At 45.4% G+C, this 16,320-nt stretch overlaps 1 protein-coding gene across 1 annotated transcript in view; it reads left to right on the forward strand.

Annotated features, from left to right (window-relative positions):
* LOC141259035 (vertebrate ancient opsin-like) overlaps positions 1 to 16,320 on the forward strand; it is a 519,273-nt gene that overhangs the window by 254,352 nt on the left and 248,601 nt on the right. The window contains exon 3 of the mRNA XM_073674447.1: positions 2,662 to 2,895. Coding sequence (XP_073530548.1) covers positions 2,662 to 2,895 — 234 coding nt within the window. The remainder of the gene's footprint in view (positions 1 to 2,661; positions 2,896 to 16,320) is intronic.

Raw genomic sequence — 16,320 nt, forward strand, 5'->3', positions numbered from 1 at the left:
TACTGGCGACACTAAGGAAACAGTAATCTACATATCAGAAAAAAATACTTGACCTTACAAAACAGTTTTTATTGAACCAAAATTTCACATGCAAAATAGAAACCAAAATATGAGCAAAAATTAAAAGTGCTTGACATTAGACTGAGGTTGGTACGATTTTTCAGGGTTGTCCCTATATAACATCCAACTGTAATCTGCCATCATTGAGTCATTCCAAAAACCCTGGTAGCGCTGCTCCATTACTTTAATGTCCTGGTGAAACCGCTCGCCTTGTTCATCGCTTACATCCCCAAGATTTAGAGGGAAGAAATCTAAATGTCAATGCAAAAAGTGCATTTTCAGAGACATGCGACATTCAAGACACTGGCATGCATTTAGCAGTTCGTCAACACCTTCAACATATTCTGGAGATTTATTTTTTCCTAAGAAGTTTTCACAGATCCACTTGAAGCTTTTCCAAGCTCTCAATTCCTTATTTAGAGTTCCTTCAAACACATCATCTCTCATAAGCTCTCTGATGTGAGGACCAACAAATACCCCTTCCTTCACTTTTGCTGGTGAAATTCTGGAGAATTTCTGTGAAATGTACTGGAACCCTTGTGAATTTGTCTTTGCCATGGCTTTCACAAAGTTTTTAATCAATCCCAACTTTTTATGTAGTGAAGGAAGAAAGATTTTTGTTGGAGCAACTAAAGGATTATGCTATACATTGCGTCTACCTGGAGCATAGATATTTCTCTGTCCCCAATCAATGTCGAACATAATGCTCTACTGTATTTCTACTGTCCCATAAACACAAGAAGCAGACCAATCACTTTCAAATCTCCACTGATATTCCATTGATAATGCTTATATTGTATAGCATCCAAAACAACTGACAGATTTTCATAACTTTCCTTTAGATGACATGAGTGAGCAATAGAGAGTGATGGTTTCATACTTCCATTGTGAAGCAACAGTGCTTTCAAACTTTTCTGGAATGAATCAATAAACAATCGACAATCTGCAACAAAATACTCTTGATTCAATTCTTCAAAGAGGCCATTGTTACAGTACACCATTGGTTTATCAACTGTGAAAAATTGTGTTACAGTTATTTCTGTTTTGGTAATAACACACTTTGACATCATCATGAAGAAGATTCTTCTGTTTCAACCTAGATGCAAGACGTTCAGCTTTATCTTTTGACAATGACAGGTCTCTGATGAGATCATTTAATTCATGTTGAGTAAAGCATTCTGGCTGCTCAGCTGCTCCATCAGGTACATACTCATCTTGACTTGAGGTCTCCATGCTTTTGCTAGTAGCTTCAGCTCCATATTCTACTTCAATTTCCTCCAATCCAGACAACGGTGGTACAGGAACTGGCAAGGTATCATCATGTGGAACTGGCCTAATCGCAGATTCAAGTTCAGGGTAATTAATCTTATGTTTGTTCTTTGTAGAAAAGCCCTTCAGTTTGACAAAACAAAACTAGCTGTCATCACTATAATTTTTGGTTTCTCTCCAAATCATGGGAACAGCAAATGGCATAGCCACTTTCCTGATATTCAACCAGTCACAAAGACCATTTGAACAACTTGAGCATATCACATGAGGGGCTCAGCTTTTGTCTTGATCACCAGGTGGACAGTTATAGTACATCTAGTACATCATTTTAATATTATGAGTGATTGAACGTACTTGGCCCTTTGGTATAAAAGAACCACATACATAGCAGAATCTGTCTGGATGATTTATACATTGTCGGGGCATTTTTCTCCTTTAAATCAGATCAAACAGTAGAGTAAGTTCAGTTCAATGGTGGTGACAAACTCAAAAAAAAAAATGCGATGAGCCTGTATGTAGATATTTCCCCAGAGATGACAGAGGCAGCTTGTATTTAGAACTGATTTTACTGGAGGTAATCTGTTAGATAACTATATACAGGTGTGAGGTAAACAGGTCAGCCTATTGCTTACAGATGAACACTTGCAGACAGGCAGTTTCTCAGTGTGATATTGGCTGCTTTCAGGTTCTCTCTCTGTGGAGACCCTCACTCAGTTACACCTCAGTGTAAGAGGCCTGTAGAGGTCTGTCTCCTGTCACAGTCTCACATACCAGTCCTTGCTGCCATCACCATCCTTTTCTGACTGACTCAAATCTTACCACCTCATAACAGTTAGCTCCTCCCATAACATGTGACTTTCCGAGAAGCAGTCATTGGCTGACTGCACTGTCAATACTCCTTCCCATAAAACTCACTAAAAACGTTACTGATGTTGTCCCTGAAAGAAAATTCACAATTAAGTATGACAAGCAAAGAAATGGGAATAACAGAGAAAAACCACATACAATGAAAATGTAGAAATAACGTAATAGCAAAAATGCTTCTATATCAGAAACTTTATGTGATAGACCAAAACTAAGCATATTTTTGGAATCCGCACATCAAACGCCATAAAACAGACATATTACCTTTGTTGATGATTTTTTTGTGTTGACCAGTGTTATGTGAACACGGCATTATACATACCTAAATTGTTCAGGAAAGGGGCATGGGTCGCACTGCAAGAGGTTAAATGAATTTGTCACATATAGTGTTAGAAAAGTATAAGAAATGATTTAATATCTGTAAATTTCATGTGTAAGAAACTTCTAATGCTCTCTTGTATCCTGCAGGTAAGTGGAGTCACGAAAGTAGCAGCTCGTACCCGGGAACAAAGAGTTCTTATCATGGTGATTGTGATGGTTATTTGCTTTCTTCTCTGCTGGCTGCCCTATGGAATAATGGCTTTGATTGCCACATTTGGAAGACCTGGACTCATAACCCCTTCTGCTAGTATTATCCCTTCCATTCTTGCAAAGAGCAGCACTGTATACAACCCCATCATCTACATCTTCCTCAATAAACAGGTAAGTAATGCAACTGAACAGAAATTAACATTCTTCAGTATATTACAGTCATGGCCAAAAGTATTGAGAAAGACACCAAAATTATATTTTCACATGATCTGCTGGCCTCTGGTTTTTATTAGTGTTTGTCTGATGTTTATATCACATACAGAAATATAATTGCAATCATATTATGAGTACCAATAGGTTATATTGACAGTTAGAATGAGTTAATGCAGCAAGTCAATATTTGCAGTGTTGCCCCTTCTTCTTCAAGACCTCTGTAATTCTCCCTGGCATGCTCTCAATCAACTTTTGGATCAAATCCTGACTGATAGCAGTCCATTCTTGCATAATCAATGCTTGCATTTTGCCAGAATTTGTTGGTTTTTGTTTGTCCACCCGTCTCTTGATGATTGACCACAAGTTCTCAATGGGATTAAGATCTGGGGAGTTTCCAGGCCATGGACCCAAAATCTCTATGTTTTGTTCCATGAGCCATTTAGTTATCACCTTTGCTTTATGGCAAGGTGCTCCATCATGCTGGAAAAGGCATTGTTGGGCGCCAAACTGCTCTTGGACTGTTGGGAGAAGTTGCTCTTGGAGGACATTCTGGTACCATTCTTTATTCATGGCTGTGTTTTTAGGCAAGACTGTGAGTGAGCCGATTCCCTTGGCTGAGAAGCAACCCCACACATGAATGGTTTCAGGATGCTTTACAGTTGGCATGACACAAGACTGGTGGTAGCGCTCACCTCTTCTTCTCCGAATAAGCTGTTTTCCAGATGTCCCAAACAATCGAAAAGGGGATTCATCAGAGAAAATGACTTTGCCCCAGTCCTCAGCAGTCCACTCCCTGTACCTTTTGCAGAATATCAGTCGGTCCCTGATGTTTTTTCTGGAGAGAAGTGGCTTCTTTGCTTCCCTCCTTGAATCCAGCCCTTGCTCAAAGAGTCTCCGCCTCACAGTGCGTGCAGAAGCACTCACACCAGCCTGCTGCCATTCCTGAGCGAGCTCGGCACTGCTGGTAGTCCGATCCCGCAGCTGAAACAGTTTTAAGATACGGTCCTGGCGCTTGCTGGTCTTTCTTGGGCGCCCTGGAGCCTTTTTGACAACAATAGAAGCTCTCTCCTTGAAGTTCTTGATGATGTGATAGATTGTTGACTGAGGTGCAATCTTTGTAGCTGCGATACTCTTCCCTGTTAGGCCATTTTTGTGCAGTGCAATGATGGCTGCACGTGTTTCTTTAGAGATAACCATGGTTAACTGAAGAGAAACAATGATACCAAGAACCAGCCTCCTTTTAAAGTGTCAAGTGATGTCATTCTTACTTAATCATGACTGATTGATCGCCAGCCCTGTCCTCATCAACACCCACACCTGTGTTAATAGATCAATCACTAAAACGATGTTAGCTACTCCTTTTAAGGCAGGACTGCAATGATGTTGAAATGTGTTTTGGGGGTCAAAGTTCATTTTCTGGGCAAATATTGACTTTGCAAGTACAGTAATTGCTGTTAAGCTGATCACTCTTTGACATTCAGGAGTATATGCAAATTGCCATTACAAAAAATGAAGCAGTAAACTTTGGAAAAATTACTATTTGTCTCATTCTCAATACTTTTGGCCATGACTGTATATCTATTTAGAATATCTATTTAATCTATTTTTTATGTTTCAATTTAATGACCACTTTCACTATTAAAGCATGTAGTACCGTACTAAGAATTTATGTGTTCCGAAATAATTTCTTCAAAGGGGGAAAGATATTGTCCACTAAACATGAACAGCTTGCAAAGTTTTGTGAATAGGCTGATATATCAATAAACTACCTGTCTATGGCTATTCCCTCAAGTTATTAAATTATGGTGGGCAGTGCAAGTTAAAGATAGACAAGTGCAAATGGAAATGACTGTATTTTCGGTTCAACTGCGATCTGGCAAAATATCGGATCACACTCAGACCAATGGTATTCTATGGGGACGTGCACATACTTCATTTTTTTTCTCTGGACCGAGTCTGTTTGAGGAAAAATTGTAATATGAACGATTGCATCTGTAAATTGGATAACCATGCAAGTCAATGGGTCAGTCAAAAAAGTCAAACTGCACTCGGATGACATCTGACTGTAGTCCAATTTAAACAGATTGACAGAATGGAGAATTTTTTTTTTCACCTTTTCCACATCCGAGAAAATTTGATTACACTCTGATCAGAGTGTGATTAGCATAATCGGCCCGATTCTCTCGGATGATAGAAAATACGGTTGTGTGACCCTAGGCAAAGAGGTAAGAATTCCCAACTCGTAACGTAATCTTCTAGAGTAAAGTACAGCACTTATGATGCTCGTCAGAATGCTTTTATTAAGAAATCATTGATTAATCCAGAAATAGCTTATATTTTCTTGAATCCAATGTGTTTTTACAGGGGTCCAGTGAAAGAATACTTGAAAACACCACCAACATTTCAGTCCTCCCAGATCTTTATCATGGTGGTATTCTGTCAGCAAGAGATGAAGAAAATAAACCCATGCATCCAGCACTTATGAGTATGGGTTTTAGGGGAGCTGGTTGCTTTTCTTTATTTCTTGGCTGCAGTGATGCTAAAATACTGAACAAACCATTTCATATTAAAAAGTTTGATTTGCAGTGCCACAACATGTATTTGTCCTTCTAGTTATTGTATAAGTGCTCCTACATAGACCAATACAGAGAGAACTACTTCATATATAACCATGTGTTTGTCACAGACAGGTCCTCCTCTGCCTCCGTGATGTGTGTGTGACTATAACGCATCAATGCCAGTCTACAGCTCAATCTCACACTCACCCCTCACTCAGGCTACAGATTGAGCGCAAAACATACCGCTAACCAGTCCATACACTCAAGGCGAGCAATTCTGCCATCACTTATCGAAATGGCAATAAGTCACTATTTCACACATAGAACATGCTCACAGCACACAGGCCATATACAGGTCACATGTACACGCTATCATTTAATCTCTACACAGATACTTAGGTTCTTTAGGGCAACAAAGCAAAACTATTAAAAAAATGTGGAGTGCTTATTGTATAAAAAAATAAGGAAAGTTATTTGTCTCCTCCCAGATACATGGGTAGAAAGTGTACACTTGTGAGACTGTAAGAAGAACAGTCCATTGTTTAATTACATGCCAGCATTGGGGTTAATAATAATAATAAATTCCCCTCCTTGCTGGGTCTACCCATGGGAAGGGTGCTTAATTGCTCATGCATACCACATGTACATTACCCTCCTTGCTGGGTCTACCCATGGGGAGGGTGCTTCATTGCTCATGCATACCACATATACATTCCCCTCCTTCCTGGGTCTACCCATGGAGAGGGTGCTTCATTGCTCATGCATACCACATGTACATTCCCCTCCTTCCTGGGTCTACCCATGGGGAGGGTGCTTCATTGCTCATGCATACCACATGTACATCAGCCATCCAATATGAGATGTAAAAATTGACATAAAGTGTGCAAGAAAGGCATTTCTGTGACAATAATACCTTCATATCTCATATCACATTGTGTTGATCTTTTAGATAGTAAACACCATTTATGAAATTTTCACAGAAGCTCTAACATTTATATTAAAAGAGTCACCTCAGCAATATCTCTTGTAGCTATAGTCCCCAAAGCAAGATCCAAATAGAAGGAAGAAAGGAGACACAGGTAGGAAATCTCACCTGCGGCTGCCTTAATCCATCCTTTAGTTCCTCCTGTTTGGGTTGCTTTGCCAACGGGTCCGAGGCTGCTGGATATGCCCACATTCTCCATCAACTGACATTGAAATTTCTATTGCAAGCAAAACATCCGTCTGACTCTTCACAGGTATTTTGAATAAAAGGAAAATTTATGTAGAATAAAATTACAATTAAAAGAGATACAGTAGATACGGGACCCCTATGAATATGAGAGAGGGATCTGACGTGTTGCAAAATGGTGCAGTATTTAAATCAAAATTCTGGCTTACAGTTTTATGGTAGTAAAGAAACACAATTTAGCAACTCACATTAAAGGGATATCCTTCTTTTAGAAAATATTGGTCCCCAGTCACAGTTTATTATTAAAAAAAAAAAAACACTCTTTAGTCACCCCCTCTGGGGTCCAACGCCAAATCTCTGTTGCTGCTCTTGATGTTGGGTTTTGGCTATTGCGCTGATGTAATGTCTACAGCACAGCAACAAATCAATGAGGCATTTCATCTACATGGGCAGAGCGTCTGAGCTCACTGACTGGCCGCCTTGCTGTCAAGGTGATGTAAGCCCCACGGCCAATTTTGAACACCACGAGCATTGACAGGAACTCAACGGTGGACCCAAGGAGGATGAGTAAAACACAGGTTTTTTTTGTGGGAGGGACTCTTGGAAATTGTAACTTGCATATATCCAACATTTATACAGTTTAGTTACTATATTTTATAAATGTCCCAAATCATATTAGCACATTAAGTTTTATTTTTGTGTCCTTTGAAATTGGTTCAATTTGACAATGTGGCCTTAGACCAGAAAAGGTTGTTCATCGCTGGTGTGGAGCCATTTGCTTTCACTAAATTTGAACTTTGAATTACCAAAGTAAAGAGAGATGTGTAAGTAGTCAGAGGTAGAAGTCATAAAAATTCTGTTACTAACAGGCAGGTTTAGGGAGAAATTTACACATCACAGAGATCAGCAGACATTGGAAATTCTCAGTAGAAGATATACAGTTGTGCTCAAAAGTTTACATACCCCGGCAGAATTTTTGCTTTCTTGGCCTTGTTTCAGAGAATATGAATGATAACAAAAAAACTTTTTCTCCACTCATGGTTATTGGTTGGGTGAAGCCATTTATTGTCAAACTACTGTGTTTTCTCTTTTTAAATCTTAATGACAATCAAAAACATCCAAATGACCCTAATCAAAAGTTCACATACCCCTTATGTTCTTAATACTGTGTATTGCCCCCTCTAACATCAATGACAGCTTGAAGTCTTTTGTGGTAGTTGTGGATGAGGTTATTTATTTTCTCAGATGGTAAAGCTGCCCATTCTGCTTGGCAAAAAGCCTCCAGTTCCTGTAAATTCCTGGGTTGTCTAGCATGAACTGCGCGCTTGAGATCGCCCCAGAGTGGCTCAATGATATTGAGGTCAGGAGACTGAGATGGCCACTCCAGAACCTTCACTTTGTTCTGCTGTAGCCAATGATAGGTCGACTTGGCCTTGTGTTTTGGATCGTTGTCATGCTGGAGCGTACAAGTACGTCCCATGCGCGGCTTCTGGGCTGATTTACCCCCATATTTGCTGATAACGTTCTGCATTCATCTTTCCTTCAACTTTTACCAAGTTTCCTGTGCCTTTCTAGCTCACACATCCCCAAAACATCAGTGATCCACCTCCATGCTTTACAGTAGGAATGGTGTTCCTTTCATCATAGGCCTTGTTGATCTCTCTACAAATGTAATGTTTATGGTTGTGGCCAAAAAGTTCAATTTTGGGCTCATCACTCCAAATTACCTTGTTCCAGAAGTTTTGAGGCTTGTCTCTGAGCTGTTTGGCATATTGTAGGCGAGATACTTTGTGGCTTTCTTCTGTCAACTCGACTATGCAGCCCATTTTTCTTCAAGTGCCTCCTTATTGTGCATCTTGAAACAGCCACACTGCTAGTTTTCAGAGAGTCCTGAATTTCAGCTGATGTTATTTGTGGGTTTTTCTTTCCATCCCGAGCAATTTTCTTGGCAGTTGTGGCCGAATTTTTTGTTGGTTTACCTGACCATGATTTGGTTTTTACAGAGCCCTTGATTTTCCATTTGTTAATCACAGTTTGAATGCTGCTGACCGGCATTATCAATTTCATAGATATCTTTTTGTATCCCTTTCCTGAGTTATACAGTTCAACTAACTTTTCCCATAGATTCATTGACAATTCTTTTGCTTTCCCCATGACTCACAATCCAGAAATGTCAGTGGCTGGATGAAAGATGCAAGAGTCTGTCTGGATCCCAGAAACTCACTCACCTTTTATGCACACACACTGATTACAAGCAAACAGGTCACAGGTGAGGATGTTACCTTTAGTAGCCATTCAAACCCATTTGTGTTAAATTCTGTGCATGTTATCAGGCCAAAATAACCAGGGTATGTGAACTTTTGATCAGGGTCATTTGGATGTTTTTGGTTGTCATTAAGGTTTAAAAAGAGAAAACACAGTAGTTTGACAATAAATTGCTTTACCCAACCAATAACCATGAGTGGAGAAGGTTTTTTTGCTATCATTCATATTCTCTGAAATAAGGCCAAGAAAGCAAAAATTCTGCCGGGGTATGTAAAATTTTGAGCACAACTGTAAGTATTAGAAATAACTAACATTTCTATACAAGAAAACAAACCTGCATTAAAGCTGCCTCACTTCACTACACTGTTGGATCATCTTCTGTCTATAGTACAGAATCTTTGTATTAGAGAAGTACAGTAGTTTTATTGTACAAGCAGCATCAGTGTCATGAACATCATAAACAATCATGATCACAATGGAGAGAAATTCTATAGCTGCCACCTTATTTTTGAGCTTAGTACTCATGCACGATGAACAGTGAAGCCGTTCAACCTCATTGTACCACTGATGACTATTGCACAGGTAAATGTATTTGGTAGGGCCGGGATAAGGGGTAGGCAGGGAAGGCATTTGCCCAGAATGCCACCTCCTCCCTACTTAAGACAGGCGCACTTTTAAAAAAAAAATTGCTGAATGTCTTCGTCCGCCCGGCACCTTCCTCTGGCTGCAGAATTTCAGCACAGTGACAGCCGAGCCACAAGCACGGAAGTGCACAAAGCTTGGTTCAACTACTCTTGGTTCTGGTCACATATTCATGTACTTATTGTAGCGTCGGCGTCCCTGCCTCCTGCTAGGCAGGGACGCCGTTTCCCCCACCTCTCCGCTCCGTGCCCGGCGGCTTCCTCCCGCTCTGCTGGCAGTGCGCGCTGCTTCCCGGCCTCTGTGCTTAGGGCGCGCGCGCGCTCCCCCTCTTGTAAAGGGGCCGCGCGCGCCGTCCTAAGGAGTCCCCGGCCAATGGCCGGAGGACCTCACCATATATAAGGCACCTCATCCAAAATGGAGGTGCCCGAGCAATGATGTTGCAAAGCCTTTCAACTCTGCTTCAGCCCTCAGGTCCCGTTACCAGATACCTGCCAGTTACCTGCCAGATCTCTGCTTGATTCCTACCCAATTCCTGTCTATCTGCTTGCATTCCTGCGGTCCGACAGTCTGCCTACCAACACCTGTCAGTCTGTCTATGGATCTGCCTGCCCGCTCACCTGGGAGCGCTCACCTGCTACCTGCCTGCTAGCCTACCTGGAGGCTCAGCCGTCACTTGCCGTGACCACCTGCCTGTCCAGAGACTCTTGCCCGCTCACCTGGGAGCGTTCACCTGCTACCTGCCTGCTAGCCTACCTGGAGGCTCTGCCGTCACTTGCCGTGACCACCTGCCTGTCCAGTGACTCTTGACCGCTCACCTGGGAGCGCTCACCTGCTACCTGCCTGCTAGCCTACCTGGAGGCTCAGCCGTCACTTGCCGTAACCACCTGCCTGTCCAGAGACTCTTGCCCGCTCACCTGGGAGCGCTCACCTGCTACCTGCCTGCTAGCCTACCTGGAGGCTCTGCTATCACTTGCCGTGACCACCTGCCTGTCTAGAGACTCTTATCCTGCTGTCACTTGCCATGACCACCTGCCTGTCTAGAGACTCTTACCCTGCTGTCACTTGCCGTGACCATCTACCTGTCAAGAGACTGTCCCCGTCACTTGCCGTGACCTCCTGCCCTTCTACCCAGAGACTGTCCCTGTCACTTGCTGTGACTACCTGCCCGCCTTCCCTGGGAGCCACCCGCTTCCTTACAAGGACTTCCCCTTTGTATAGTTGCTCAGAGGTTCCACCTCCCAGACCCATTACAGTTTGCTCGGGCCATGGAACCCGGTGGCACCCAAGCTCCCTCGCTCTCGGACCTATGTCATGAACTTTCCCGTAAGAGGTCCCAACAGGACTCCATCCTGAGTCACCTGCGTAGTGTTAACTCCCGCCTGGACACATTGACTGCCTCATCGGGAGCGGACTCCACTCGCACACTTACTATCCTGGCGCCGCCGCTGCCCGTCAATACCATGGCATCTCTTCCCGGTCCCCGCCTCTCCGCCCCGCCTCGTTTTGGCGGAGATCCCGGCCAGGCACGGGGCTTCATTAACCAGTGCACTCTGCACTTCGAACTGTTGGCACCCCAGTTTTCCACCAACCGAGCCAAAGTAGCCTTCATCATGTCCCATCTCACGGGGGAGGCGCTGGCTTGGCTAAATCCTCTATGGGAGAGAGGAGACCCCCTGGTGTCCAACCTGCCAGCCTTTCTCACGGCTTTCCGGAAAGTTTTCGACGAACCGGGACGGAAGACCTCATCCGCCTCATCCCTGCTACGCCTCCGTCAAGGAAGTCTCACCGTGGGCCAATATGCCATACGGTTCCGTACCCTTGCCTCGGAGCTTGCCTGGGATAACGACGCCCTGGTGTCCGTCTTCTGGGAAGGTCTGTCCGGCCGTATTAAAGATGAACTCGCCTGTCGGGACATTCCTACCACTCTCGACGACTTAATAACACTTGCTACCCGGATTGACATCCGGTTCCAGGAGCGCACCAAAGAGGTCACCCGTGAGAGGAGGTTTCCACGCCTTGCCCCTACCTTCCAGAAACCCGTCACTTCCTCCGTTACTCCTCAGGCGCACTCACCCGAGCCTATGCAGGTTGACCAGACCAAGATGGTCAAAACCCATCAAGAATTACGCCGTGCCGAGGGGAGCTGCTTCTACTGTGGCAGTAAGGAGCACCGGATCTGTTCCTGCCCGGAGAGATTGGGAAACGCCTGTGTCTAGGATCGCTCAGAGAGGTCGTCCTAGACAAGAGTAAACCCTCTCCATCTCTGATGCTGTTGGTCTCTATCATCTGCGGGGAGAACCGTTATTTTGAATTGGCTCAACTTGACTCTGGAGCTGCCGGAAATCTCATTTCTCAGTCCCTGGTAGAGAAATACCGCATTCCCACCAAACCTCTGGCTGTACCCTTATCTGTCGCCGCCGTGGATGGGGGCCTCTTACCACATCCCATCCAACTCATCACCGAATCCATAACTCTGCAGGTGGGAATGCTGCACTCTGAGAGCATCTTCTTCCATGTTCTGCCTGGACTCTCTCAAGCCCTCTTGCTAGGCCTACCTTGGCTTCAGAAACATGCACCCGTGCTTGATTGGCAGACCGGAGAAGTCCTTTGCTGGGGACAGGACTGCCATAAGACTTGTTTAGTTCCCGTTCATCCTGCCCGTCCTTCTCCTACCCCAGCCAATCTACCCGGCCTACCGGTTCCCTATTGGTCTTATGCGGACGTCTTTAATAAAAAAGAAGCAGAAACATTACCCCCTCATAGACCATACGACTGCCCAATCGACCTGGTACCCAGCGCTATTCCTCCCCGTGGGCGTATTTACCCTTTGTTCGCTGCTGACACCCTTTCCATGTCTGAATATATTGAGGAGAATCTGGCCCGGGGATTTATCCGGAAATCTACCTCCCCGGCGGGAGCAGGCTTCTTCTTCGTCAAAAAGAAGGACGGCTCACTCCGTCCCTGTATTGACTATAGAGGCCTTAACCAGATCACGGTGAAGAATAAATACCCCTTCCGCTCATTCCTGAATTATTTGACCGTCTAAGGGGGGCTAGAATCTTCACCAAGCTGGACCTCCGTGGGGCGTATAACCTGGTCCGTATCCGTCAGGGGGATGAATGGAAGACGGCATTCAACACCCGGGACGGCCACTATGAATACCTTGTAATGCCCTTCAGTCTCTGTAACGCTCCCGCCGTCTTTCAAGAGTTGGTCAATGACATCTTCCGTGACCTTCTCTACTCCTGCGTGGTGGTGTACCTGGACGACATCTTGGTCTTCTCTCCGGATCTCCTCACTCACCGGAAGGACGTTCGTCAGGTCCTACTCAGGCTCAGGCAGAACCACCTCTACGCTAAATATGAGAAGTGCCTCTTTGAGCAGACCTCGCCTCCATTTCTGGGCTACTTAATCTCTCAGACCAGCCTACGAATGGATCCTGAGAAACTGTCTGCCATCCAGAAATGGCCCCGACCAGAGGGGTTGAAAGCTATTCAGCGGTTCCTGGGCTTCGCCAACTACTACCGCCTCTTCATTCCGCACTTCTCTTCCCGGACTGCCCCTATCTCGGTGCTCACCTGTAAGGGCGCTAATCCCAGAGAATGGCCGCCCGAAGCAGAGGAAGCATTCCTTTCCTTAAAACAAGCTTTTTCCTCCACCCCTGTGCTGCATCGTCTGGACGGCAACAAACAATTCTTCCTAGAAGTCGACGCTTCCTCCTCCGGAGCCGGAGCGGTACTCACCCAAAAGTCGTCTTCCGGAAAAATGGTAACCTGCGGCTTCTTCTCCAAACTCTTCTCCTCTTCTGAGCACAATTATTCTATAGGAGACCGAGAATTGTTGGCCATTAAGCTGGCGTTACCTGCTCGAGGGGGCTCTTCACCTGGTAATAATTTACACGGACCACAAGAACTTGGCTTAACTCCAGAGTGCCCAGAGACTTAACCCGCGCCAAGCCCGGTGGTCCTTGTTCTTCGCCCGCTTTAATTTCATTCTTCATTTTCGCCCGGCTGACAAAAACATCAAAGCTGATGCCTTGTCCCGATCCTTTTTGGTCTCTGATCTTGAGGAGGAGCCTAAACACATCATCGACCCCGCCAAAGTAATGCAGGTGGCCCCCGTGAATCTAAATCGTCTTCCACCCGGTAAGACGTTCGTAACTGTACCTGATCGTGAGAAGGTTCTACACTGGGGACACTCGTCCAAGCTAGCTGGCCACGCTGGTCAGAAAAAGACCCTCCAGCTTATTACCCGGCATTACTGGTGGCCTACCCTGCACAAGGACGTAATAGACTTTGTTTCAGCCTGTGTGTCCTGCGCCCGCAACAAGGTTCCGAGACATCTGCCAGCCGGTCGTCTCCTTCCTCTTCCTGTACCTGCTGCCCCATGGCAGCATATAGCTATGGACTTTATAACGGACCTCCCTGTATCTGCCGGTTGTACGGTCATTTGGGTGGTCGCTGACCTCTTTTCCAAAATGGCTCACTTTATTCCCCTGCCGGGTCTCCCGTCTGCATCAGAGTTAGCTAAAGGCTTTATCCATCATGTCTTCCGTCTTCATGGTCTTCCTCTCCACATCGTATCCGACCGAGGGGTTCAGTTCACCTCTCGCTTTTGGCGAGCCATGTGTAAACTGCTGGGGGTCACCTTGGACTTTTCTTCTGCTTATCACCCACAGTCCAATGGCCAAGTAGAACAGATCAACCAAATTTTAACCAGTTTGCTCCGACACTTTGTTAATGCTCACCATTCCGACTGGGTGGATCTTTTACCGTGGGCCAAATTTTCCTACAATAATCACGAGAGCGAATCTTCCTCCAAATCCCCATTTTTGTAGTCTTCGGTCAGCATCCTCGGATCCCGTTTCCCGTCTCCACCTCGGTGGACAATCCGGCTGCGGAATCTCTCGTTAACGAATTTTCCTCCATTTGGGAAAGTACCAGATCCGCACTTCTTCAGTCATCCGAGCGGATGAAAAAACAGGCTGATAAAAGACGTCTGGATCCACCACAATTCCGTCCTGGAGATAAGGTCTGGCTCTCGTCCAAATATGTCCGGCTCAAGATTCCTTCCTACAAGTTAGGGCCTCAGTTCATCGGTCCACTGGAAGTTATCAAACAAATCAACCCGGTGGCCTATAAATTGAAACTCCCGGCCAATTTGCGGATTCCTAACTCCTTCCATGTATCTCTACTCAAACCCGTGGTACTTAACTCTTTTTCCAAGTCTACAGGTATGCCTCCTGCTCCGGTTTCCGCTGAAAACGAGTTTGAGGTAGAGAACATTCTGGCCACCAAAAGGGTAAGAGGAAAGTCCTTTTTATCTAGTGGATTGGAAGGGGTTTGGTCCTGAGGAGAGAACATGGGAGTCCTGGGAGAACATCCATGCCCCTCTCATCCTTGATAAATTTCTCTCTGGCCAAAAAAAGGGGGGGCCTAAAGGGGGGGGTACTGTAGCGTCGGCGTCCCTGCCTCCTACTAGGCAGGGACGCCGTTTCCCTCACCTCTCCGCTCCGTGCCCGGCGGCTTCCTGCCGCTCTGCTGGCAAGATTATCTGCTTGATTCCTACCCGATTCCTGTCTTTCTGCTTGCATTCCTGCGGTCCGACAGTCTGCCTACCAACACCTGTCAGTCTGTCTATGGATCTGCCTGCCCGCTCACCTGGGAGTGCTCACCTGCTACCTGCCTGCTAGCCTACCTGGAGGCTCAGCCGTCACTTGCCGTGAGCACCTGCCTGTCAAGAGACTCTTGCCCGCTCACCTGGGAGCGTTCACCTGCTACCTGCCTGCTAGCCTACCTGGAGGCTTTGCCGTCACTTGCCGTGACCACCTGCCTGTCCAGAGACTCTTGACCGCTCACCTGGGAGTGCTCACCTGCTACCTGCCTGCTAGCCTACCTGGAGGCTCAGCCATCACTTGCCGTGACCACCTGCCTGTCCAGAGACTCTTGCCCGCTCACCTGGGAGCGCTCACCTGCTACCTGCCTGCTAGCCTACCTGGAGGCTCTGCTGTCACTTGCCGTGACCACCTGCCTGTCTAGAGACTCTTATCCTGCTGTCACTTGCCGTGACCACCTGCCTGTCTAGAGACTCTTACCCTGCTGTCACTTGCCGTGACCATCCGCCTGTCAAGAGACTGTCCCCGTCACTTGCCGTGACCTCCTGCCCTTCTACCCAGAGACTGTCCCTGTCACTTGCTGTGACTACCTGCCCGCCTTCCCTGGGAGCCACCCGCTTCCTTACAAGGACTTCCCCTTTGTATAGTTGCTCAGAGGTTCCACCTCCCAGACCCGTTACAGTTATGATGGTTGTTGTGACATATTCACGTACTAATGGTGGGTCTGTTGATGTATTCATGTATTGATTGTGGATCTAGTGATGAATTCATGTACTGGTGGTGGTTCTGGTGACATATTCATGTACTGATGGTGATTCTGGTGACATATTCATGTACTGATAGTGGCTCTGGTGATGTATGATTGGCTTCATTGGCTTCAAATGATTGGCTTCATTTGCCTAGGGCACTAAAATAGCTTGTCCCGGCTCTGGTATTTGGTATCTCCAAGTCTGTAAAAACCCGATATATCAAAATATAAGATTAATAATCTGTAAACGTAAATTAAAGAAAATAATGCAATAAGAAATGATAAAAACATTGTATCTACTCTAAAATTAAACTTAGCAGTAGTACATAAAACTAAAAGTAAAAGTTATGGCACTTGGAAGAAGGGGCAGAAATAAACAACAATT

The sequence above is a fragment of the Phyllobates terribilis genome, unplaced genomic scaffold (assembly GCF_046119375.1).
Source record: "Phyllobates terribilis strain yellow unplaced genomic scaffold, ASM4611937v1 Scaffold_3__8_contigs__length_932513732, whole genome shotgun sequence".
Classification (NCBI taxonomy): domain Eukaryota; kingdom Metazoa; phylum Chordata; class Amphibia; order Anura; family Dendrobatidae; genus Phyllobates; species Phyllobates terribilis.